Source organism: Urocampus carinirostris, chromosome 17, assembly GCF_059441175.1.
Source record: "Urocampus carinirostris isolate Australia breed hairy pipefish chromosome 17, RoL_Ucar_1.0, whole genome shotgun sequence".
Classification (NCBI taxonomy): Eukaryota; Metazoa; Chordata; class Actinopteri; order Syngnathiformes; family Syngnathidae; genus Urocampus; species Urocampus carinirostris.
Window position 1 is genome coordinate 9548089 of NC_142365.1, and position 27015 is coordinate 9575103.

Here is a 27015-nt window from a genome sequence, read left to right on the forward strand (position 1 = left end):
AGACTGCGCATGTACTGCTATTAATTAGATCATTTACATTTTGAATATATATTTAAGAGGATTTGGTTTTTCTGTGTTCATATTTAACATTAATTAGATCCTTAAATGTCATTATTTATTTTACTTTGAAAGCACGAATATACCATTTCTGCTCCGTGTTTTGATGTTTCTAAACCAGGTAGCGCGTTTGAAACTGGCTACGTGAGTGTTTTAAATATTAAAAGAATTCCACGTGGAGACATGAGTGTCAAACTCACGCCAGGGGCGATTGAGGTGAGGACAGTTTTAGAAATTAGAACGACATTCGCAAAAAAAAGTCCTTCCCCACCCATAAAACAACCATTAGCCACAAGATGCTACATGCGTTCATATTCAAATATGACGTGACTACAGGAAATTTGTGTTAACAATATGATTAGCTTTTTAGTATCTATGATTTCATGTTCATTTATTTACCAAGCATTTAAAGAAAGCGGCATGAAATACACGCCCCCACATCGTTATCATCCATGGTTATTTTACTTGTGACGTCATTATTTACCCTTCACGTGATTCTCCTTTTAAAGAAGTTTTGCGTCGTTTAAGGTGTCCCTAAAAAGTTAGATATTTTCTGTTAAGTATCTTTCAACAATGCCCAACTGAGTTTAAAGAGCCCTTATGCTTTCTCCCCCTACTTTCTATCTGCTTTTATTTCACCATTAGTAGAGCTGTTCGGGGAGGAACACTTCAGGTGCGAGGAACGTGGGCTGGGGGTGACGTCATGATCATCCCTGTGTTTTTTCCTTTCCATTCGTTATATAGCATGAAAAGGCCTGCCTCAGGTAGAGTCCAAATGCCAATCCAAATCCCGAGAAACATAAAAAATGAATAGTTTATTCGAGCGCATCTAAAGTAATGTACTTATATTCATATACACAAGCCAGGAAATGGCAGCAGAGTCTCAAAATTTTGACCTGCACAGTTTCCTTGAATGTACAGATATAAATAAAATGTTGTATTGAGTTGGAGTATTGAAGTACTAATAATATACTAAATAATTATAGCTATGTATAGTATTATACAGTAGTGCAAAGAGTGCAAGAGGAGCAGCTAACCACATGTGCAAAATGGGCAGTTCAGCCTTTAGTTCTTATTTTTTTGCAAAGTCATTTTGTGAATTGAGGTTAACGTGCCCTCTAAAAGAGTTTGATTTGCAAAGTCATTCTTGATGTTTATTTTCTTCTCATTTTACGTCAGGCCCTATTCAACAACTCTGCAGTGAAAAATCCGGTGTTGCAGGTTTTAGTGAGTGACTTTTAATTTTCCTCCATTATGTATACCAGGGGTGTCAAACTCATTTTAACTCGGGGGCCACATGATAGAACAAACATTCTGTCGGGGGCCGGACTAGTAGATTAAAAAGAAAGAAAGAGAGATAAAGAAATAAGAGAAAGAGGGAGGGAAAAGGAGAGGGCGGTACAAAGAAAGAAAAAAAGAGAGAGGGAGAGAGCATTAGAAACAAAAAAAGTCGTGAGAGAGAGGGAAAAGAAAGGGAGAGGAAGAAAGAAATCCAAAGAGAAATAGAAAGACAGAAGGAGAGAAAGGAGAAAAGAAAGCGCGAAGGGTATGAAGAGAGAAAGAGAAAAGAGAGAAAAGGACAAAAGAAAGTTAGAGCAAAAGAGGTTAAAAGACACAGAGAGAGAAAGAGACAAAGAGCAACAAAGGAAAAGAAAAATATGAAGAAAAGAAATAGGAAAAGAAAGAAAAAATACAAGAAAAAGGAAGACAAAGAAAGGCATAAAGAAAGACAGACAGATGTAGAAAAAACAGAAAGAAATAGAGAAAGAAAGTGAGGGAAAAACAAAGTGAGACAGACAGTAAAAGAGAAAAAAGAGAGATAGAAAGAGAGAGGGAGGGAAAAAGGAAAAGAGAGAGACAGCGAAAGAGACCGAGACAGAGTGGGAGAAAAGGGGTAGTAAAGAAAGAGAGAGAAAGAGAGAGAGAGAAATAAATACAAGTACAGTGTCTTTGTTCGAGGCACCTGGCTTTGGCAACATCAAGTTGCCATATTTCAACCTGCTGCTTGTTTTTCTCTTGCGCTTCTCTGAGGGTTGTCCGAATCAGGCCCGCGGGCCGCCTGTTTGACACCCGTGATGTATACATTCTCTCTATTCTTTAGTCTTTCACTGATTCTGTCGTTCCCATTTCAGAACATCCGAGACTACCCCCCTGGCAAACAAGGGAACACCAGGTACCGCCTGAACCTGAGCGACGGGATGCATAGCTTATCCTGTGAGTGTTCTCATGTATAAGTGTCATTTTGGGGTTTTATTTATGATTGTGAGTGTTTGCTCTCTGTAGGTTTCCTGCTTGCGACGCAATTGAACCACCTGAGGGAATCCGAGCTGCTGGAGCCAAAATGTGTCTGCGTTATCAAGAAGACAGTCAGCTCGTCTTTGGCCGGCAAGTACGTGATATGATTGGTGTGTTGGAATCGGCCTCAATGGCTGTATTAAATTTACTGCAAATTCCGGACTATAGAGCGCACCTGATTATAAGCCGCACCCACCACATTTCGGGAGGAAAACCGATTTTGTACACACACAAGCCGCACCTGTATATTAGCCGCATGCGCCCACTTTGAAAAGAATGCAACACAAACACAAAATTAACCCATCCCCGACACAGTCCAAAAATCACAGCCGGCAAAATGAACGGAAAATGATACCGGTACTTAATGTTTGATGCAGACCTGCAGAGTCCGGGTGCCCGTTGAAAGTAATCCAAGGAAAAAAGTGTACCGAAAATTCTGGACTATAAGGTGCACCTGATTATAAGCCGCACCCACCGCTGTTCGGGAGGAAAACCGACTTAGTACTTACACAAGCCGCACCAGTATATTAGCCGCATGCGCCCACATTAAATAATGAATGTTTTTTGAAATAACTATTCTGTTGACAGGGGGATTTTGTATAGGTTTATTAATCTATATTCTTTATTAATTGTCCACCACATATTATTAATCTATTCATGATATATTTCAAAGCCATTAGGCCGAGACACTTGCTCCCAATCAAGGAACTGAGTCAAGGTTCTAGCCAAAGGGCCAAGATACTATCAGTTTTTGGTTAGAACAAATTTATTGACACTAATAAGGTTTGGACAACCCTTCTCGACAACCTTAACAGCAATTAAGCATATTCACAATTTCGTTATGTCTGGCAATATGACGTTTTAAAATTTTTCTGACATTTTTAACCTTTTTTTTATAGCTCGGTTTGAACAAATTTATTGACACTAATAACAGCAAACAAATAATGTGAGGTTTGAACAACCCTTCTCGACAATCTTAACAGCAACAAGCATATTCACAATTTTGTTTTTTTTGGTTTGTGGTACTGCAATACCGGGCCGATACGTGGAGTGATCAGAGCAAGCTACTTATCATTTGATGCAAACCTACAGAGTCGGGGTGCCCGTTGAAAGTAATCCAAGGAAAAAAAAGTGTATATTTCCAAAGGTAAGGGTGGGAAAAATATATATCCACTATTGTCTCCTGCGTTCACAAACACTCACTTTTACCCATCCCTAGTTCCTATCAGCCCGCGTTTGCTCCGCCCCTTCTTTCTTATTCACTCATGAAAATCAGCATAAGTGTCTCAAATAAATACATGAAATTAATATACAGTTGCAAATACATATTATACATGGTTACACATATTTACAAAGAAAGACGGTACACCGAGAGAGTTTTCAAAGCTTTAATAATAATAATATAACTTTCATCCCAAACCTTGCCTGTGAAAGGTACCAACACGCTACTATGAACACGCACGCATCGCATCAAACGTATCTGTTAAAGAAGCATACCGATATTGTTAAATTCAAGGTATACCGACCTCATCTTCCTCCCTATAGCTGACGCGTTAAAAAGCGTCTCCTCGCCATCTGAAAGAACCCTTGTCATATAGACAGTTTTTGCATAATCTAAGGAGTTGAAGTCTTCCTCGACGCGCACGTCCCACCGGTCTAGATCATAAGCGGCCGTTAGAAAAATTACATAAATTACAACAACCCAACCCGACCAGCACGGCGGCGCAGTGGTTAGCGCATGTGCGGCACAGTTCATGTCTTGGGAACCTCCTGCGTGGGTTCAAATCCAGCTCCAGACTTCCTGTGCGGAGTTTGTATGTTCTCCTCCGGGCACTCCGGTTTCCTCCCACATTCCAAAAACATGCATTTCAGGTGAATTGGTCGGTCCAAATTGTCCCTAGGTGTGAATGAGCGAGCGAGTTGTCTGTCCCCGTGTACCCTGCGATTGGCTGGCAACCAGTTCAGGGTGTCCCCTGCCCACTGCCCGATGATTGCTGGGATGGGCTCCAGCACACCCGCGACCCTACTGAGGATAAGCGGTGTAGCTGATGAGATGAGATGAAATGAGAAAATAAATCGCAAGATATGTTTTCACAGTTTTGTGCGTCCGACTTTTCAGTCGTGTGTCATAGTTTGTTTTTGTTTGTGTTTCCGTCCTCGCCCGGCAGGCGTGTTGTGGTGGTGCTTGAAATGGAAGTTTTGCAGACCGCCGCTGAGACTGGAGGAAAGATTGGCAATCCTACGCAGTTAACCGGTTAGTTCAAGATCCCAGGACGAGATGGGTAATCTTTAATTTCACAGAAATATCATTGCTGATTAAAACCCCAGTACTTTATTCACAATGGATTAGCAAAAAACTTGACAATGATTTTGTTTAAAGCTTTAATTTTTGACACGTTTTCTTCTGATAACACTCCAATTTTGACATAGGTAGTAGTCGAGCACCAATACTATGAATGCATGCAGTAAAAATGAATGAATGAAAACTTTATTCGAACATCAAAATAAAAACGGAACAAAAACAATAACTCAACAACAAAATAATGTTACATAATACGTACGAAAAGGGGTAGTAAGAAGCAAATGCTTATATTCCCTACCCCTTCATCTTCCCCAGTTGCCTTTTAATAATAACAGTTTTGATATAAGAATAGCAACAATAACACAAAGTTAACTACCGTAAATTCCGGACTATAGAGTGCACCTGATTATAAGCCGCACCCACCACATTTTCAGAGGAAAACCGATTTCGTACATACACAAGCCGCACCTGTAAATAAGCCGCATGCGCCCACGTTAAAAAAATTGTAACTCAAACATTTAATTTATCCAGACCCGACTTCAAGTCGCGCGGCCGAAACTAAATATCCTTCATTGAAGTACACAGTCCAAAAATCACAGTCGGCAAAATGAACGGAAAATGATACCGGTACTTAAGGTTTGATGTAGACCTGCAGAGTCCGGGTACCCGTTGAAACTAATCCAAGGAAAAAAAGTCTATATTTCCAAAGGTAAGGGTGGGAAAAATATATACCCACTATTGTCCGCCGCGACAACAGGTTTTATTCACCTTTACCCCACTTCCCGTCAGCCCACGTTTGCTCCACCCCTCTTTTTTAATTCGCAAAACACATCAGAATAAGTGTCTCAAATAAATACATTACAAAAATATACAGGTGCAAATACATATTATACATGGGTTACACATATTTACAAAGAAAGACGGTACACCGAGAGAGTTTTTAAAGCTTTTATAATAATATTATAACTTTCATCCCAAACCATGCCTGTGAAGGGTAGCAAAACGCTACTAGCAACACGCTCGCAACACATTAAACGACTCTGTTAAAAAAACATACCGTACTTGTAGTAATCACGGTGAACCGTCCTCATCTTCCTCCTAATAACTTACTTACTCACGCTAGCAACACGCTCGCAAAGTAAAGTTTACGTGCAGTAGCTCTGTTTCCTTCTATATCGGACTGCTCGATTCTGTTTAGCTTGAAAGTTGCGTCATGTGCCTTTCTTTTTGCAATTTGCATGAAGTGGATATGTCCACGCTAATTTAATTTGTGCACAAGCTAAGAAGTTGCAGTCTTCCTCGGCGCATATATTCCACCGGTCTAAATCTTACCTTTTGTACTCGAGCGCCGCTGGCGGCTGTTAGAAAAATTACATAAATTGGCCGCATCACTGAATAAGCCGCAGGGTTGAACGTTTGGGAAAAAAGTAGCGGCTTATAGTCCAGAATTTACGGTAGACGCACTATTCCCAATCTCCCGCACCACTCATACCCCACCCTCCACATTTCTGTATTCCGCCAGGAATTTTCCTTTGTATTTAAACCTGAACAAGTGAATAGTTGGACACCGTTTGATCTCGTCTTGCAATCCGTTCCAAAGCTTGACTCCACACACAGACACACACATACTTTTCCTGGTGGTTCTCACCTTTGGGATTATGAATTCACTACAGCCCTTTAAGTTATAATTTCCCTCTTTCCGAATGAATAATTTATGGATGTTTTCTGGCACTATGTTTTTGTTGACCTTAAATAGCAGTTGTGCAGTGAAAAGTTTTAGTAAATCATCTAATGTGAATTTCCCTGCGGGGATGAATAAAGTATCTATCTATCTATCTATCTATCTATCTATCTATCTATCTATCTATCTATCTATCTATCTATCTATCTATCTATCTATCTATCTATCTATCTATCTATCTATCTATCTATCTATCTATCTATCTATCTATCTATCTATCTATCTATCTATCTATCTATCTATCTATCTATCTATCTATCTATCTATCTATCTATCTAGACATCTATCTGTCTGTCTGTCTGTCTGTCTATCTATCTATCTATCTATCTATCTATCTATCTATCTATCTATCTATCTATCTATCTATCTATCTATCTATCTATCTAGACATCTATCTAGACATCTATCTAGACATCTATCTAGACATCTATCTGTCTGTCTGTCTGTCTGTCTGTCTGTCTATCTATCTATCTATCTATCTATCTATCTATCTATCTATCTATCTATCTATCTATCTATCTATCTATCTATCTATCTATCTATCTATCTATCTATCTATCTATCTATCTATCTATCTATCTATCTATCTATCTATCTATCTATCTATCTATCTATCTATCTATCTATCTATCTAATTTTGATAATTTGGACTGCAGGAAAATAACTCCCACGATGCACTTACTCTGCTATTTGGACTCCTTACTCCTCAGAACAAAGCCCAGGCCAGCTGGGAGCAGATTCCAGGTCCGATGAAATTCCTGGACCCTCGGGAAACTGCGCAAGGAGTAAGTAGAAACATTCCGTAAACTCTCATGATCTGAATGTCTAAACAATGTCCTACTTATCCCAGTCCGGCAGTCTTAAAACTGAAAGATTAATAAAGGTGCTACTATTCATGCCAACCTTTTGACATTAAAACGTGTGGATGTTTTTGTGCACTCTTTTTACTCGCGAAACACAACCCCTCCATTATTCGCACCGCTTATCCTCAGTAGGGACGCGGGGGTGCCGGAGCCCATCCCAGCTGTCTTCGGCCACACAGGGACAGACAATTAAATTAATTCGCTCATTCCCAACTAGGGACAATTTGGACCGGCCAATTAACCTGACATGCATGTTTTTGGAATGTGGGAGGAAACCGGAGCGCCCGGAGGAAACCCACACAAGCACAGGAAGAACATGCAAACTCCACACAGAAGGATTCGATCCCATGACCTCAGAACTGTGCCGCACACGCGCTAACCACTCATCCTGAAACACAACCCATCTCCAGAATATTAAAAAGAAACAACATGTTGTTTAAAACCAGAACTGGCAAACTTTAAACATAACTGAAATTTCATGCGATCATTGGAGCGTTTTATTCTAGCACAAGCGCTTCAAAATAAAGCAGCAGACTAAAATGCTAGTCTTGAGGCAATATTTTTGTTGTAGTTTAAATTTCGAAAAAACAAACCAACACCAAAATGGTAGATTTTGAGAAAAAGAATTTGAACATGTATCTGTCACTTACACTATCTAACCTTACTCTTGCATTCATTCTCTAGTCATTTGGCCACATTCAGAGCAACGGATGAGGTGAGTTTTACCACCTGGGGGAATTCTCCCCTCACAAATTTTAAGTTGGTTTGGTCCGCCACCACTCTTCTTTTCTATAGCGTTAAAATGAACACAAACCAGCGCGGATAAATGAGTCTGGTATGATAAATGACAGAAAGGTGGTAGTTGTAGCCAAAAAAGCCAGGAAAAGTAATAGAAAGGCGTTAAAAGAAGGATTGTTATCATTCATTTCACTCCTCTTTGCCTTTTTGCGTGTCATCTGTGTGTCCCCGGTTGTGTGTTGTGATGTGTGTTCGCATAATTTGGTGATTACTCAAATAAGCTCGTGGCGATGGGAATTCCGCTCTTTTGCCTCAGATCACTAAAAATAGCCGTCTCTTTCGGCTCCCAAAAATCCTCTTCAAATGGTTTTTGTTGCTAACATCATGCACACAATAACTTTTGTGAAAAAATAAGAACAAAAGACAATCACCCCAAAAAAGAAGGCGGAAACAGAGAAAAAGGACTGCCTACAACACATAGCTTCTCCATTTCCTATGTTTTTATTATTTTATGTCTTGTTTTTATTTATTACTTTGCTTACAACTTTTTTTAAATTGTACTTTTTTATTGTTTATTAGAGTGCTTGCATTTTGGATAATTATTTTGTAAATGCTTCAAATTGTTACCATGTTTCCCAACAAGTGTGCTTAAAAAATGTCACTGACGCTAACTTTTCTATTAAATTTCTTCTTTCCTAATGATGAACTGCAGCTGGCATTGTTTTGTACAACATTGTCCTTTCCGTGCCCCAGATTAAAAACATGAAAATAACAACGTTTTATTAAGTAAGTACTACTAGATAAAGCTTTGTTTCCATCGTTATCATGTTTTTGCTCCTTGGGTGGCCTGAAAGGCGCTTTTAAATAAAATGCATTATTATTGTTATTATTATTATTAAAAAGAAAAAACAATAAAAAAGGAAGAAAAAAAGAGGCTAGAAGAATCAAAAGAATACAAGGAAAATGAGAAAATTGGGAAAAAAGCAAGAAAAATGCTAGAAAAAAAGAAGATAAGCTTGGGGGAAAAAGAAAAAGAAATGAAAAGGAAGAAAAGAGCAGGTCTTGTCACAACAGATACCTAAATTTAATTGGGCTGGCATATAGGTTCCTGTTGAGCCTTTCCTTTACTTAGGTTGCATGTGAGTGGAGCTTCTCTGCTTTAAAATGAGTGAAAACTGGGCTAAGAAGCTCACTGTCTCAGGAATTTTTGGTTGTCAGTGAGTGTGGCGCTACTTATGATTTAATCTGTGTCAATTTAAAATGGATTTAAGTTTCTAAGTCTCAACATCAGGTGGCGCCATGTATCAGTCTAAGAAAAAGCCTGGAATTGAGCGTGTTCTTGAGTAATTGAAAACAAATGTTTTTACGTAATATGCACAGCACGGGGTCTTTTAAGACAAATATTTTTTTTACAAGATGGCATATTTGTCACAATAAAATAAAATATAGTATTTTACGGATAAAAAATGACGAACAAGCCAAAGATTCGGTTTTACTCATAGTTTCTATCACTGACTTGGGGCTTTAATTTCTTTAAGACAATATTGGATTTTCTTAAATCCAAACTAATTGAAAATAGTATAAATCAAAATTATGAATCATTTAAACCTATATGAAGGCAGGAACTATATCACTACGTTGAGTATATCTGTACACCCTACTGATTTTTTCATTTTATTTTTATAGATATTTAAATGAATTGGCTTACACGCATGGTTCGCACAGGTGCTTGAAAACTTTTAAATGCTTGCATTTTAAAGTTGTGTTTTCAAGTATTAGAGTGCTTGCATTTTGGATAATTATTTTGTAAATGCTTCAAATTGTTACCATGTTTCCCAACAAGTGTGCTTAAAAAATGTCACTGACGCTAACTTTTCTATTAAATTTCTTCTTTCCTAATGATGAACTGCAGCTGGCATTGTTTTGTACAACATTTTCCTTTCCGTGCCCCAGATTAAAAACATGAAAATAACAGCGTTTTTTTGAATTAAGTACTACTAGATAAAGCTTTGTTTCCATCGTTATCATGTTTTTGCTCCTCCCTTTTTCATCTTGGAACCCATAGTAAATAAAGAACACAAAAGTATTGTATTGTACTTGCTCACAAAGCCCAAAAAAATGGATATTCTGAACTACACGAAGGGAGAGAGATGAATACTTTTTGGGAGTGAGCTCAGCCAATAGTCAGACTAGGTGCTTCTCAGCTTTGGATTATGAATTTACTACAGCCCCTTAAGTTATAATTACCCTCTTTCCGAATGGGCATTTTCATGATGTTGTGACACAAACCAGTAGCAGATCACCATCTTAAATAGCGTTGACCAATAGCAAACAGGCATCTTAGAGAGACTTGTTCTACACATGAACATCCCAAAGTTTAAATTTTGCAACTTATTGCAGCTTGGTCCTCTGGAAGGGAGATAACCTTATGTGCAGTCCGTTGTCAAGGTTTCTTTATTTTCCTCATGTTGAGGTTTTTGAGTTTTTCCTTGCCCTCATGTAGGTTTTAGATCAGGGATGGTGTCATAATAGTCTATAGTTTTTAATAATCCAAGATCTGTGCAGCCCTTTGAGACTCCTTGTGATAAAAGGCTATACAAATAACTATGACTTGACTAGACTTAACATATCTTGAGAATTATACTGAATGGGCCGCATTTATCTCAATTCAGCTCTGTTACATCTTTCGGTATTCCTTGCTTGCATGCCAAGTCGCCACTTTTTGAGTTGCATAACAAACGTCCGCGGATGTCCCTTGATGGCTCAATATGGCCGTGGCCTAAAAGTGTTGCGTCCGCTTAGTCATGCGCTACTGGTAAGGAGGGGAGGTGAGCTCATGGTGGGCGGTAAAATAAAACAAAAGCACTCCATGTGCGATGATATCACAAGGATGTCCTGCCAAGAGAATTTGAGAACTTTTTACAGAGAGAAAACTTAACTACCGTAAATTCCGGACTATAGAGCGCACCTGATTATAAGCTGCACCCACCACATTTTGGGAGGAAAACCGATTTTCTACATTCACAAGCCGCATCTGTATATTAGCCGCATGCGCCCACATTTAAAAAATGCTATACAAACACAAAATTAACCCATACCCAATACAGTCCAAAAAACACAGCCGGCAAAATGAACGGAAAATGATACCGGTACTTAAAGTTTGATGCAGACCTGCAGAGTCCTGGTGCCCGTTGAAAGTAATCCATGGAAAAAAGTGTATATTTCCAAAGGTAAGGGTGGGGAAAAAATATATATCCACTATTGTCGGCCGCGTCCACAAACACGTCTCACCTTTACTCCACTTCCCGTCAGCCCGCGTTTGCCCCGCCCCTTCTTTCTCATTTGCTCGTGCAAAACATCAGAATAAGTTTCTAAAATAAATACATTACAAAAATATACAGTTGCAAATACATATTATACATGGTTACACATATTTACAAAGAAAGACGGTACACCGAGAGAGTTTTTAAAGCTTTAATAATAATATTATAACTTTCATCCCAAACCGTGCCTGTGAAGGGTAGCAAAACGCTACTAGGAACACGCTCGCAACACAGTCGACGGGTCTGTTAAAAAAACATACTATACATGTAGAAACCACGGTAAACCGTCCTCATCTTCCTCCTTATAACTGATGTCATCAAAGTCATCTTCCTTCCGTATGGGAAAGAGACTTTGTCATATAGACGTCGTCCCACGCTCCATTAATCAAAAACACGCTAGCAACACCCTCGCAAAGTAAAGTTTACGTGCAGTAGCTCTGTTTCCTTCTATATCGGACTGCTCGATTGCGTTTAGCTTGAAAGTTGCGTCATGTGCCTTTCCTTTTGCAATTTGCATGGTGAGGATATGTCTACGCTAATTTAATTTGTGCACAAGCTAAGAAGTTGCAGTCTAAATCTTACCTTTTGTACTCGAGCGCGGCTGGCGGCTTACATAAATTGGCCGCATCACTGAATAAGCCGCAGGGTTGAACGTTTGGGAAAAAAGTAGCGGCTTATAGTCCGGAATTTACGGTAAATCTTCTTTGTTTTCTTTTATCCTCACTGTAAAATGTGAAACTGGAGTGCCATGTCCAATTTCGTCGTCACAAACTTTTCAACCCGTTTTATAACAATGACAATAAAGGTATATTCTATTCTATTCTATTGAGAGTGGAGAATTCAAACTCAGCAGTCCAGAACCCACCACGCAAAAAGTGAAAATCTGCAAAGTAGGGTCAAACTTACCTCGAGATGACGTCCTTACCGACTGAGAGTATACGACTGTAACAAAATAACAACTATAGACCTACAAAAAAAAAACAGAATCGCAGGAAAATAAACGGTCTTTATTCTCATGATACAAAAGTACAACGAAATTGGAGGGCTTCTCCTCTCAGTGCAAGGAAGCAATTTGGAGAGCGACTGTCTTGCTGCAGACTAGCACCGGGGCTCCTAGGATTGAGCCAGGTCTCCTGCGATGATTAAAATACAACTGTCCTGAATGTAGCCGTTTCCCACAAGTTGTAGCTCCAGGTCATCCATTTCTTGGGTAATGAATCTGGCGTTGGTGAGATAGAGGCTCTGCAGGGGTGGCTTAAGTGAGTTGTTAGCTTAGCCGTAGCTGTAGGCCGGACCTGCAGCCTCGCTATCTTCTCTCCAGTCCTGGACCTGATAACAATCCACGGAGCAGCCGCTGGTGTTTAACATTTATTTGCGCTCTTCTAACTTTCGCCAGAGTCCAATTAAATTGATGATTTTCTTTTTAATTTAACAAGCCGTTAAAGCTACAAGCTGCCGCCATTCTTTTTGTTGCTGGCCACTTCTGTGTCCGCCCCGCTGTTTGACTGACAGCATACACCCGCCAATCACAGTCGCGCACACACTCACGCCCACCTAACATACACACTCATACACAATCTGCCCTGTAATGGCATTTGCTGTGTGCTCTCTGTTGACCATAATACACAATACCTTGATATCAATGACAAAAAAGACAATTCAATTCAAAATCCACAAAGCAGTGAACCAGCGATAATCGAAGCTGGAAGTAGCGAGGGGTCTCTGTATACTTCCACGGCAGTTGACGACTTTAAATAATTCCAAATTCTTGTTTCTCGACCAAGGCTCTGCAAACTCTCCAAATAAGGGGTCCTGCATGAAGGGGTCTGTGATGGGGTCCCCAATGCAGCCATCACCTGTGAAGGGATCTGTGATGGCGTCCCCCATGAAAGGGTCTGGAATGGAATCACCCATGAAGGGGTCTGGAACGGCATCGCCCTCCTCCAGTCCATCTAAGAGTCCTATCAAATGGACCCCAATACAGAAACTCAGCCCGTATCTGAGCAAGTAAGTTGAAACTGCTTCCAGCCTCCGACCACATTATCCCACAATTAATTTGACACATTTTTGAGTCACTTTGTTACGTAAGAGTGAATCCTCGACTTGCATTGTCATCAAAGCTCCCCTACTAATTCTTTCTTGTTTCTTTCACTTCTGTCATTGGTGCAGCTTTTTGCCTTCAAGTTCTTGATTTGAGTATGACATTTTCATTTCCTTTACTCTCTATCATTTAAAAGCTTCTTTAATTTATTTTTCTCCTAAACTCATCCGATGCCAAGTGTTTCTCAAAAAGGAAGTGCCGATGCCAGCCATTTTTTTTGTCATTTTGACTCATTTTTGAAGGTCTACAGAAAATGCAGTTCTGTTGCTATCTGACATAGCACATATCAAAAGAAACCTTCAACCCTTATCAGTTTCCAGATTTTATCATTGTTTAATAAACAACAGTGGAACATTGCTAAGTATCTTGAAAATACTCGTTTCCAAGAAAACATTTGAGAAAAAGTATTTTTTGTGAAAGGATCAATTTAAAGCAGAACTTTCACTTAGGTGTTTGTTTTTGCCTTAGTGATAGATCCAAGAGCTAAACAATGCTTTCCATATACACAGGGACACTTTTCTTGCAAAATAACATTTTATTGTACAAAGACTGAACTTTGCTGGAACTTTTCAGCGCCAATTTTGGTCACCATGGCGATCACATCCCTGCAGGCATTTGTTTTGTCCCCACGATGATGGAGACGTCGTCATTTTTTTGAAACAAAAAAAATCTCGAAGAGTTAACTGTATTTATCTAAATCATCACTACTCTGACCACACTGCCTCACTATGCCTATACTTTATGTATGGGCTGCCTACACACTTCAATTGCTGCATGCAAGACTAGGAAGTGGGGGCTCCCTCGATATAGAATAGAATAGAATAGAATAGAATATGCCTTTATTGTCATTGTTACAACATGGGATATGCTGTGACAACGAAATTGGACGACTCCAGTCCCACATTTACAGTGAGGATAAAGAAACAAAGGAACAAAGTACTAACTGACTTTGTTGTCCTCGGCGGGGGGGTGGGGTGTTTGTTGTGAGGGTCAAACAGAGTTCCCGGACACAACCGAATGTTTGATCTTACATTACACAGTCCAGCGTTTTTCCGAATTGCTCAGTCCACAATTTAGTAGATTTGGGAGTCCACAATTGAAAGGATTTGGGAGTACAGTCAATAAACATGCCCGATTAAAGTCGCCGTCAACGATAAAGCTCCGTTGGGGTAGTGCAAGCTGATGTTTAGCAGCGGGCAGGAAATATAGCGCTATGCTAACGTTAGCATCTGGTGAAACTGTTAGCGGTGGAAAGTATACAGCAAACACAAAGACCACAGTTAACTCTCCCGGTACATAGCTAGAAACTCCATATCGAGTGAGCATTGTGTATCAATGGTTCCGCTATTATTGTAGTGTGTAGTCTCCAACCCCTGTTTTTACCGGAGTCTTCGTCTCGTTCGAGCCGGTGATGTAATGCGGCGTCGGGAAAGCCAAGACTCCGTGATGGCAAAAAAAAGTCCTCCAATTCCGGACGTTGTTGGTGGCGATCCGCAGCTCAATTCACTCATTGTGGACGGATGGATCTGGCGTTGGTTGAACATGCTTGGGAGCGCTGGTCTGTGTGGTCGCCTTCTTAGCTTAGCTCAGCCTTTTCTCCGTCGTTGTCATTGTCGGCAGGCGGCAAATCTTCCAGGGAGATCCGGTGGTCTCTGTATATCCCTCGGGATGTAGTGGATATTATTGTAAATGCGAAGGGAGTCGAAGGAAAAATAAGATATGTGGACAAAGATCTGATCAAAGCCACTCCTGCCAACTAATGGTGATTTTTCAAACTGAAAACATACCTGGAGGCTTGATACTTTCTGATGAGCTTCGCCAAACTCTTTACAATAGTTGGAAAAAAAAAAAAAAAATCCGCTTTGGCACTCGGAAACAATGCTTATGAAAACGTATTTAAATGTTATGGCACTTATGAGTTAGGGACAAATCCGGGTGTTCCTGATGCCCAACTTGGCAGATGTGCCTTCTTCTTTAGTTCTTTAAAAATCAACTTTGTCTGCCTGTTTTTTTTTTTACCCTTCTTCTCCTTTGCCCAACATTAAAAAGACATCCGAGTCCTTCATGGCGTTACCCTGGGAATTGCTCAGTTGTGCAGCTGTGCCTTGGCGCCTGATGCGAGCGGCTGGGATGCTCATTAGTTGAAAGCGTCTCTGCCTAAGCCGCCTGAAACTTTTTTATTTTTTTATAAGTGTTTGTGCAGGAGGCCACACTGTTTTTCCAACGTGCGTGTGAAATGATTCCGAGTTTGTTACCTTCATTTCTTTTGTCATCGGTATGTCTTCGATCACAAAAAGGGACATGCCCCAAGAAGATAGCTTATGTAGGCCAAATTTCTCTCTTTTTTTATACGTTTTCAGTGTCTTGTGGGCGTCAGCTTTAATTATTTCAAAGAAGCATGTATGTATTATGTAATAGATTTACAGTTATGTTTGCCTTTGGCCACAATCTCAGCTAAATAACACCTATGGTATAACCCTGTAAGCAGATGGAGCTTTAAGCTCACACCACATGTCCTGATGTATGGGGACATGTGCCTGATTATGCTAAAAGAAAATTCATGAAACGTTTATGTAAATCTACAGGATAGCGTTTACACATATATTCAGAGTGAAAACCCTCCGTCTTCTGTGTAGATCTAATTTTTACGGTGTTCAACCTTCCAGTTGGACCGTCAGAGCCCGAGTGACCAACAAGTCTGATATCCGAAACTGGAGCAACTCCAGAGGCGAGGGGAAAGTCTTCAGCTTCGAGATTGTGGATGAGAGTGTGAGCGATGTTGAACACGTGTTTTCGCGCACCTCCCCACGTTTACTTTAAAGTCGCTCACTCTGTGCGCAGGGAGAAATCAAGATCACAGCTTTCAATAATGAAGCGGATAAGTTTTTCTCCCTGGTGGAGCAAAACAAGGTGAGCTCGGTTTATCTTTTCGAGTTTTCACGTGCACTTGAATGAGAAATGCTTGCTCAATAAGCAGCAGTATTATGAGTCATTCTTTTCAGAGGATAAATAATATATATTGCAGCCAATATCTGAAAGAAACCCTTTAACTGATTCTCTTGTATTTCAAGGAAACCCGATCAATGGACAAAAATCTTAATTCTAGATAATATACCACGTTTGTTTTATAACAATCTACAGTGTCTGAAACTCATGACAAAAAGTTACAGGACACCAGGGCAGACAAGTTGCCTGCCCAGCCATAAAGTTGCCTGCCCCATTTTTCCCAACTTGAAACACAATAAGACAACTAATCGCAAAGAGAAAAAAAACATTGTTGCAAAGTATTAATGATTGATAATCAGAATATATAACAGAACAACACTAATTAAGTTTATTATAAATCTACTAATAACATTCATTGCATGTACAGTGGAACCTCGGTTCTCGACCATAATCCGTTCCAGAGCCCTGTTCGAAAACCGATTTGTTCGATCACCGAAATCATTTTTCCCATTAAAAATAATGTAAATCGTTTTAATCCGTTCCAACACCCTGAATGTTTACCTTGAATGTTTAACGTAAACTTAAGGCTAACCCAGGCTAATCGTACGTTCGCGTTATCGTTATCTTCCGTATGAAAGATTACGCTAACATGAACGTGTAAAAATAAAAACATCAGGTCGTTTACAAGTCATTTAGCACCCGGGTCTCCATAACAAGTGGTGAGCGGTTCATTGGAAAGGGGGCTCCGTTCTAACACCCTCAATGTTGGGCTCCGTTCCAACACCCTTAATGTTTACCTTGAATGTTTAACGTAAACATAAAGCTAACCCAGGCTAATCGTACGTTCGCGTTATCGTAATCTTCCGTATGAAAGATTACGCTAACATGAACGTGTAAAAATACAAATAAAAGGATAAAGAAAAGAATTATGAATAGGATTTCTTACCTTTGTGGTGGTCAGCAGAAGGCGCAGGTGGACGGTGGGGAGGAAAATAATTGTTTGGAAGGATGTTCTTTTTTCTTAAAATACCGATCTAATGACACTTGCTTCTGCCTTCTTTTGAGCACTTTTCTAAAGTGACTCATGACAGGCATAATTAGGGGCTAAAACACTTGGTACACCTATATTAAAAGCGAAAGCAAAACGAAGCCCGTCCGCACGCGATAACAGTTGGTCACAAAAAGAGCGATCTACACCCATACGCCGCTCAGCATCGCACCCTAGCGTACGCACTCACGCATTACCGGCGTTCGAACTCCGATTTTTTTGACCGAACAGCGAAACAGGAATTTCTCGAAATTTTTGGTCGGACTCCGATTTGTTCGAACTGAGCGGCGTTCGAAAACCCAGGTTCCACTGTATATGACATCGCTGTTTTCCATCTTCCATCAGTATGTGCCTGTATTTGCTCATTTGCTCAAGACGTGGGTTCTGACTCGGTCCTGTTTTCCAGTTGGTATATCCTGTCCGGTATTGTTCCCGTTTATTTTGTCCTGTTAAATATCGGTTTCCCGCTTCGATCCCGTCCATGTTTGTCCTGTTTACTTCGATATCCTGTTTCATTATCAATCCTGTCTGTCCCGTCCTGTCCGGTATCGACTTCATCGGTCCGATATCTGCTCGGCCGATTGGAATCGATCTTGTCGGTCTCTGGCTTCCTGTCTTTCCACGCCAGACCGCTGCCTGACGTGCATGACTCCTCATTTCCTGTAAAATAAAAGGCTTGTGTGAGAACGCCACACTTTTGGATCCTGATCCTGTTCCGGTTCCTGACACCTTGATATTTTTAATTGATTTTGTATTGTCGACCATGTTTTAATCCTTCCCTTAATCCATTCATTCTAGAGTTTTAACTTCTTCCACATCACAACTGATCTGAATGGTAAGGATTCCACAGGGACATTTGGACAAGACCGCTGCTCCATGTCCACCCATATTTTAACTTTGTATCTAGTAATCCACAGAATAAGATCTCTAATTTCAGCTGCCCAATAATAATTTTAATATTGGTAGATCCAAGCTAAATGAGTTTTGTATTTATTTCTACGTCTCTTATATTGCCAAAGAAATTTTGATGTCAATTTATGTAATAATTTAAATGTGGAGCCCGGAATCAGAACAGGAAGAGACTAAAACAGAAATAATTGTCTTGGTAATATCTTCATTCTAATTGTTTCTACCCTCCCAATAAGGCATAAGGGCAAAATCTACCACAGTTTTTAAATATACTTATTTTCTCGAGATTATTTTCGTGATTTTTTCTAGACTAATTTGCACTTTTGTCACCGTTTTGTGTGGCTGGCGACAGTTTTCGCGATGCTAGCGTCAGCATGTAGCTTTGGCGATGCTAGCATTAGTGCATTAGTTGAATTGCAATGCTAGCTGCTAATTTGACCCGGGTCTCTGAAGCAAATGGGTCAAATCATTGCATGCAAATGTGGCCAACCACATCATTTCCCATGTCCAGCGAGAGCTAAAAAATCTCCGCGCCTCTAAAAATAAACGATTCAAAGGAGTTCTTTGACCCAAAACTTCATCCCCCACGATGTCTGTCAACTACGATATCCGTAAAGTGATGAGTCAGCGCCACTAGACGCCAGTATTTCCATGTCAATGAGTAAAATGAGAAATAAATGATCGTGAAAACGTCCAAGTTTTTGTTATTTTGAGATAATTCCGTTCCCGTATTATGCTCGTATCTAGATTTGCGTGTATCTTGAGCGAATTTTCCCGATATGAAAGAACTGAAAACCAATGATTTTGTTCCCGGCCTCCCAAAAGCATCCAAGTAAATCCTAAAAAGCTGTAAAAATATCTTCTTTTTAACTAGAAACACGTTTAAATAGTAGTTGAAGGTGAAAATACAGTAATACGATAAATAGGATGATAATAACATCACTTTAAAGCCTAGAGGTAGGGTCTCGAAATTCTTGTAAACTGGCTTTTCTCGCATTTAAGGGGAAACCTTTGGCTCTCATAGCTCACATGTAGAGGTCTCATTGTATCTATTCATTTTATATATATATATATATATATATATATATATATATATATATATATATATATATATATATATATGTTTATAGAAATTAACACTTTAGGACCAAAATAAGCTAACCTTGCTCAATGCACAAGCATGTACGTTTTACAACTTGGAACTTTTTGTTTACAAGGTACCACGATGCACTTTATGACTTATGTGTGCACTGTCTAACGGAATGTCGTTTCCGAGAAAAATCATCTTCACATATTGGACCATTTCTTACGAATTGGAGGGAACACAATAATAATAATAATAATAATTTCCTTTGTATTGTCATTCTTTTTGTAAGAACGAAATGTCGATACACCTGACCCGTTGTAGCGAGCCGATGCAGCCGCAGCCAACAGAGGGCGCCGCCATTTTACCAATGTTATAAGTCTTAGGTATGACTCAGTAAGACCTCGGTTATCGCGGTTAATGGGGACCAAAACCACCCGCGATAAGTGAAAATCCGCAAAGTGGCGACGCCCCTTCAAAAAGAAAAAAAAGAAAAAAAGAAATTATTATTTACTTATTTATTTTTTAATTATTATTTTTTTTAGACCCGGTTAATGGGGAGCAAAACCACTCGCAAAAAGTGAACATCTGCGAAGTAGCAACGCCCCTTCAAAAAAAAATAAAAAATAAAAAAATATAATCTCATCTCATTATCTGCACCGCTTATCCTTATTAGGGTCGCGAGCGAGCCCCTAACCCCGCGGCGCGGGTACTTTCAGGCGCGTTACACACGACACCGCGACAAGCCGAGCGGGTCGGGCGCTCGGCGCGGAGGCCCGCCTGTCGGAAGCGCAGCAGAATGCGCGTTCACGCGAGGGGGGGAGGATTTTGTACGGGAATCGGATTTGGGCACAACACCGGCGCCCGGCGTCTCCCGCTCGGGCCGCGATGGCGCTACACGGCCCTCGATGGCTCCGGCCGACGGCCGGGCGGCCGGGGGGGAAAGGGGTAGGGGGGACCTGTGGGGTTAGGGGGGCGGTGAAGCGGAAGCTGCACCAAAACCGCGCGCCGTGCTAGGGTCGTCGGCTGAGGGGGATTCCCTAAAAAGTGAAAATCTGCAAAGTAGCGACGCCCCTTAAAAAAAAAAAAATATATATATATATATTATTAGGGCAGCACGGCGGCGCAGTGGTTAGCGCATGTGCGGCACAGTTCAAGTCATGGGAACCTCCTGCGTGGGTTTAAATCCATCTCCAGACTTCCTGTGCGGAGTCTGTATGTTTCTCCCCGTGCTTGCGTGGGTTTCCTCCGGGCACTCCGGTTTCCTCCCACATTCCAAAAACATGCATTTCAGGTGAATTGGCCGGTCCAAATTGTCCCTAGGTGTGAATGAGCGAGTGAGTTGTCTGTCCCCGTGTGCCCTGCAATTCGGCTGGCGACCAGTTCAGGGTGTCCCCTGCCCACTGCCCGATGATTGCTGGGATGGGCTCCAGCACCCCCGCGACCCTACTGAGGATAAGCGGTGCAGCTGATGAGATGCGATGAGATGAATATATATATATTTTTTTTAAACCATTACAGACCGCAAAGCTCTGAAGCCGCGAACGTCGAACCGCAAAGTAGCGAGGTCCCACTGTAATGCGCCAAGCCTGAGTATCACGCAGCAGCATTTTTACCGAGCGCAAAAACGAAATTCAAAGCATCGACTCAAACCCGCGATCGTGTCAATGAGTTCTCAAGCGAACGCTCGATCTCATTTCCCAGGAAATCGCGATGATCCGTGACCGGGAAACCAAGATCGGAGCCGGTCTGCGGGCAACGGGTACGCGACTCCTGAATGACGGCATTCGCATCAAAAAGAAAAAGAGATCCAAATACAGTTGGAAAATGAAAAGCAGTTCAAAAAATTCTGTCCATTATAAAAGATGGGAGTTTTCGGGCGACTTTCAATCATTCGTAGACAAAAATGTTTCGTCAAAACATTTTTTTTTCTTTTTTTTTTCTTTTTTTCCCCGCACAAGCCGATGTCCTTGCGGGGTCATCTCCAAAAGTGAAACCAAAAAAAAGGAAAAAAAACCCACTGTCTATATTTGTGTCGTACTGCCTACATGTGTGTCTTAGTGTTTTGTGTCCTAGCATAGTGTTTTTGTTTTGTTAATCTTCTAGAGCAGGGGTGTCAAACTCATTTTAACTCGGGGGCCACACGATAGAACAAACATTCTGTCGGGGGCCGGACTAGTAGATTAAAGAGAACGAAAAACTGAGATAAAGAAATAAGAGAAAGAGGGAGGGAAAAGGAGAGAGGGGGCGACAAAGAAAGAGAGAGAGGGAGAGAGCGTGAGAAAAGAAATAAAAAGAGAGGTCGTGAGAGAGGGGGAAGGAAAGGGAGCGGAAGAAAGAAATCCAAAGAGATATAGAAAGACAGAAAGAGGAAAAAAGAGAAAAGAAAGCACGAAGGGTAGGAAGAGAGAAAGAGAAAAGGGATAAAAGGAAAAAAGGAAGTTAGAGCAAAAGAAGTTAAAAAGACACAGAGAGAGAAAGAGACAGAGCAACAACGGAAGAGAAAAAGAGAGACAAAGAGAGCGAAAGAGACAGAGACAGAGAGTGGGAGAAAAGGGGTGAAAAAGAGATAGAGAGAGAAAGAAATACAAGTACAGTGTCTTTGTTCGAGGCACCTTTCTTTGGCAACATCAAGTTGACATATTTCAACCTGCAGCTTGTTTTTCTCTTGCGCTTCTCTGAGTGTTGTCCCGCGGGCCGGATTCAATCCCTTAGCGCGCCTGATCTGGCCCGCGGGCCGCCTGTTTTGACACCTGGGTTCTAGACACTGAGGGCTGAGAGACACACAATTTAAATTCTCTATTTAAGCTGCAGAATTGACAATAAAGCTGACTTTGACTTTCACTTGAATGATTAACAAATTCAGAGTTACTCTACATGAAGGAGTATTTACATTTATTTTACATACTGTTTACATTGGGAAGCACGGCGGCGCAGTGGTTAGCGTGTGTGCAGGCACAGTTCTAAGGTCTTGGGAACCTCCTGTGTGGGTTCAAATCCAGCTACCGGACTTCCTGTGCGGAGTTTGCATGTTCTCTCCGTGCTTGCGTGGGTTTCCTCCGGGCACTCCTGTTTCCTCCCACATTCCAAAGACATGCATTTCAGGTGGATTGGCCGGTCCAAATTGTCCCAAGGTGTGAATGATTGAGCGAGTTGTCTGTCCCTGTGTGCCCTGCAATTGGCTGGCAACCAGTTCAGGGTGTCCCCTGCCCACTGCCCGATGATTGCTGGGATGGGCTCCAGCACCCCCGCGACCCCACTGAGGATAAGCGGTGCAGCTAATGAGATGAGATGAGACTATTTACATTCCGTTACATTCATAAGTTACATCAGGCCCTTTGAAGACATTCATTACGCTGGCCCTCGGTAAACTCGCTAAACCAATGCTAGTTGGTAATCTCGTAAGAGTTTGCTGTTTCAGAAAATATGTGCTTTAAATCTGCTTGCATATCGCTCAGATTTTGTCCAGTACTTTTCTCGTACCTCGGGCGTTGCAAACTGTTTGAAAAATAAACACAGTCATTTAATGGCTTGATCTGGCAGGTTTACCTGATCTCCAAAGGTTCCCTGAAGATCGCAAACAAGCAGTTCACGTCATTAAACAACGACTACGAGATCACGCTGGGCGCCAACTCTCGTATCGTGCCCTGCGACGACGCCCAGGGCCTGCCCAGCGTGCGCTGCGACTTCGTGCCCATTTCGGAGCTGGAGGGCAAAGATCCCGACACGGTTATCGGTGAAGAGTATACTGTCGTCTTGCCCTTTTTGGAATGGTCTGCCTGAATCCTCCCCCTTGATTCTTCAGATGTTATAGGCGTGTGCGAGGATGCTGAGGACGTGGCGCTGATCACCACCAAGGCTGGCAAGCAGCTCAATAAGAGAGCGCTTACATTGACCGACCCCAGCGGGAAGATGGTGACGCTCACTCTCTGGGGGGATCAGGTAATGACATTTTGAAATTGGTTCCTCTTCTTTCTCCGACCAAATTTTGTTGTGCTTCACCTGTTGTAGAAAATAAACTTGCATTTGTAGAATAGATTTGCATACATTTAGAAAGAAATGTAGAAAGACTTGCTTACAGTTGGGAGAAATGTTCTTTACATCTCGCGAAGGTCTCTGCGGACGAATTAGTATAAACAATCCTCCTTAAGGGAGGACAAGAGATAACGGCAAAGGGCAAGGTGACATAAACTGGCATAAACTTAAGAACACTTCCAAATAAGGACGGAACCCTGGGCATGTACGCCTTCAGGCGTGAAAAGGGACGGGGCCAAACCGGGTACACGTGCTATGTTGAAAACGATAAAGACACACGCATATCTTTGATTCGCTGAGTCTCTTGTTGAAATTGTGTATCAATAAAAAGAACTCCCTCTTATGTCATTTTGATTCCTGCATTTGTTTGAACACGTATGAGACGATTCAACAAATTGGTCTTATCTTCAACACACCCTGAAATGAATCCCAGGCCCAGAAGTTCAATGGTTCCTGTCACCCCGTGGTGGCCATCAAAGGAGCTCGTCTGGCTGCCTTCGGCGGCCGTTCGCTATCTGCGCTCTTCAGCTCTACGGTGATGGTCGACCCCGACATCCCTGAGGCCTCCGCCTTAAGGACTTGGTGAGTTTAGATCACTCTAACTAGTACAGTAATCCCTTGGTTATCGCGTTTAACGGGGACCTGAACCCCCCGCGAAAAGTGAAAATCCGTAAAAGCCCCCAAGGGTCAAACTTAGCTCGAGATGACGTCCTTAACGACTGAGAGTATACGACTGTGACAAAATAACAACTACAGATCTCGAAATAAAACACAGTGTACAGAATTGCAGTTGAATAAATATTATTTATCGTCATTACACAAAAGTATAATGAAACTGGAGGGCTTCTCCTTTCAGTGCAAGAAAGCGATTTAAAGAGCGGCAGGATAGCCGCACGCTAACATCGGGTAATCTCGGATTGAGCCAGGTCTCTGCGATGATTAAAATACAACCGTCTCGAATTCTGCAGTTTCCTACAAGTTATGGCTCCAGGTTTTTGGTTTCATAGGTAATGGATCTGGCGTTGGTGAAATACAGGCTTTGCAGGGGCAGCTTGTGAGAGTTGTTATGTAGCTTAGCTGTATCAGTAGGGTCGCCTTTGCCTTCTTGCCCTGTCCCCGCCTCATTCGCTTCCTGGACCCAATCCGCACTGGTGATCACTAATTCTTTGCGCTCTTCTGACTTTCCTCAAAGTCCGATTTAATTGATCATTTTTTCCCGATGTAACGAGCCGCTAAAATACTAGTTTAGCTGTAGCCATTCTCCACAGTTTGTTTTGGGAGGGGTTTGACACATTGACTTGTGTGCCCGCCCTGCCCGACTGTTTGACTGACAGCTTACACCAGCCAATCACAGTCGCGCACACCGTCACGCCCACCAAACACACAAAGCCCTACCGAACCTGCCCCTGTGATAGCATTTGCCGTGTGCTGTCTGCTCAGAACCCGATACGCTGATATCAATGACATTGAAGAGAATTCAATTCAAGATCCGCGAAGCAGTGAACCAGCATAGCGAGGGGTCCCCCTCTGTATTACACTTTGCATGGTCGAGGTCGCTTCTTTGCTTCTCCCAAAATGATGAATATGGATGTGTCATTGCAAATCTACCATCCACACTTGAATATTGATTCATTAATATATTCATTTTTTCTTAATGAAAATAAACCCACTGCATACTAATCAACCCTTTTTTTCGGCCGCATCCCGACCGGAGTCGTAGAGACACCGGGAGAACGCCCGTACTTGCACGTGTGCCAGAGCAGATGGGAAGCCTTAACGCTGAGCTTATGAGTCGGCGTGAGGTGCGGGGTTGTTTAATGGTGACTCATCTCGTCATTAAAGCTGCATGGGAGAGAATAGGAGCTCGTTTGTTTGCGCAATGTTCAATTGCTCGCTTCGCTCTTGCTTCTTGGACCATGTCGGCGTAGGATTTTGTAAATAAAACTCCAAAAATCACTCATTATTTGGCCCCTACTTGATTGTGGAGGGACAGTTAAGTGTTTGTTTTGTCATCTTTCAGTGAGAGGATAAAGTAACGACTTTGAGAATTGGCTTTCTAGCACAGCTAACCTCAGTCATATTAAAGCAAAAAGCGAACCTGTCATTTCTTCTTAGCAGAATCTCTATTTGAATCATCTCCAACTACCGTGAAATCCGGACAATAGAGTGTACCTGATTATAAGCCGCACCCACCACTTTTTTAGTGATTTGCCGCTTTTGTACTTACACAAGCCGCGTGCGCAAACAGTCACAAGTTTAACCCAGACCGTGCTGTAAGTTCAACGATTGATTAGGGGAGGGATTTTTAAGGGTTATTGTTCTATCTTCGTTATTCATTATCCATTATCCATTATCCGTTATCGGTCAGTTCATAATATGCTACAAAGCCTAGGACTCTTACTCTCAGCCAAAAGGCCAAGTTGATAGTACACAACCTTAGAACCACAATCGGCATCATGAATGGAAAATGATACCCGTAATTAACGTATGATGCAGACTTGTAAAGTCCGGGTCCCGTTGAAAGTAATCCAAGGAAACAAAATGTAGATTTCCAGTTAAGGGTGGGAAAAATATATATCCACTATTGTCCGCTGCGACAACAGACAGATCTACCGGTAACTCACCTTTACCCCACTTCCCATCAGCCCGCGTTTGCTCCGCCCCTTCTATTTGATTCGCTCGTAGAACACATAACAGAATAAATCTCTAAAATAAATACATTGCAAAAATATAAAGTTGCAAATACATATTATACATGGTTACACATATTTACGAAGAAAGATGGTACACCGAGAGAGTTTTCAAAGCTTTGATAATAATAATATAACTTTCATCCCAAACCGTGCCTTTGAAAGGTACCAACACTCTAGTAGGATCATGCTCGCAATGCATCAAATGTGCCTGTCAAAAGAAAGCATCACGTAATTGTGAAATTCACGGTAAATCGTCCTCAACTTCCTCCTCATAACTATTGCCATCAAGGGCGTCTTCCTCATTATCGGAACGTACCTTTACTTTACAGACAATGTATGCATACACTTAGAGGTTGCAGTCTTTCTTGGCGCATATAATCTACTGGTCTTAATCTTACCTTTTATACTCCAACGCCGCTGGTGGCCGTTAGAAAAATTACAAAAATTGGCCGCTTCACTGAATAAGCTGCAGGGCTGAACATTTGGGAAAAAAGTAGCGGCTTATAGTCCGGAATTTACGGTATATACCTTACATGTCTTTTTTGTCTTATGTCTTTGACACTTGCTAAGATTACAGCTCCGCTTACCTTCCGGCTTAATTCCTCGCAAACAGACACCATTGGAAGTCAAGTCACATTTATCTGTATAGCCTTTAATCCCCAAAAGTCTCAAAAGACTCAACATGCACTTATCTGAAAATTGCACGCGGGCAAGGAAAACCTCAGCATGAGGAAAATAAGAAACCCTGTGAAGGGGTCGCACTATATTTAATACCCCTTCCAGGAGGACAATGCTACAATGGATGCTACAATGGACATAGTCAACATCAACAATAAACATAGGTAAAAATTAAAATTGTTCAAGAAGTCCAAGACGGCGA

At 41.4% G+C, this 27015-nt stretch overlaps 1 protein-coding gene across 1 annotated transcript in view; it reads left to right on the forward strand.

Moving 5' to 3' along the window:
- Window positions 1-170: 170 nt before the first annotated feature.
- Window positions 171-27015, forward strand: part of LOC148349161 (replication protein A 70 kDa DNA-binding subunit-like) — a 53115-nt gene continuing 26270 nt past the window's right edge. The window contains exons 1-12 of the mRNA XM_088320623.1: window positions 171-273; window positions 1237-1284; window positions 2190-2271; window positions 2341-2446; window positions 4521-4606; window positions 7106-7180; window positions 13104-13326; window positions 16087-16189; window positions 16262-16330; window positions 22951-23143; window positions 23213-23349; window positions 23876-24024. Of these exons, the coding sequence (XP_088176749.1) occupies window positions 241-273; window positions 1237-1284; window positions 2190-2271; window positions 2341-2446; window positions 4521-4606; window positions 7106-7180; window positions 13104-13326; window positions 16087-16189; window positions 16262-16330; window positions 22951-23143; window positions 23213-23349; window positions 23876-24024 (1304 nt within the window). The 5' untranslated portion in view covers window positions 171-240. The remainder of the gene's footprint in view (window positions 274-1236; window positions 1285-2189; window positions 2272-2340; window positions 2447-4520; window positions 4607-7105; window positions 7181-13103; window positions 13327-16086; window positions 16190-16261; window positions 16331-22950; window positions 23144-23212; window positions 23350-23875; window positions 24025-27015) is intronic.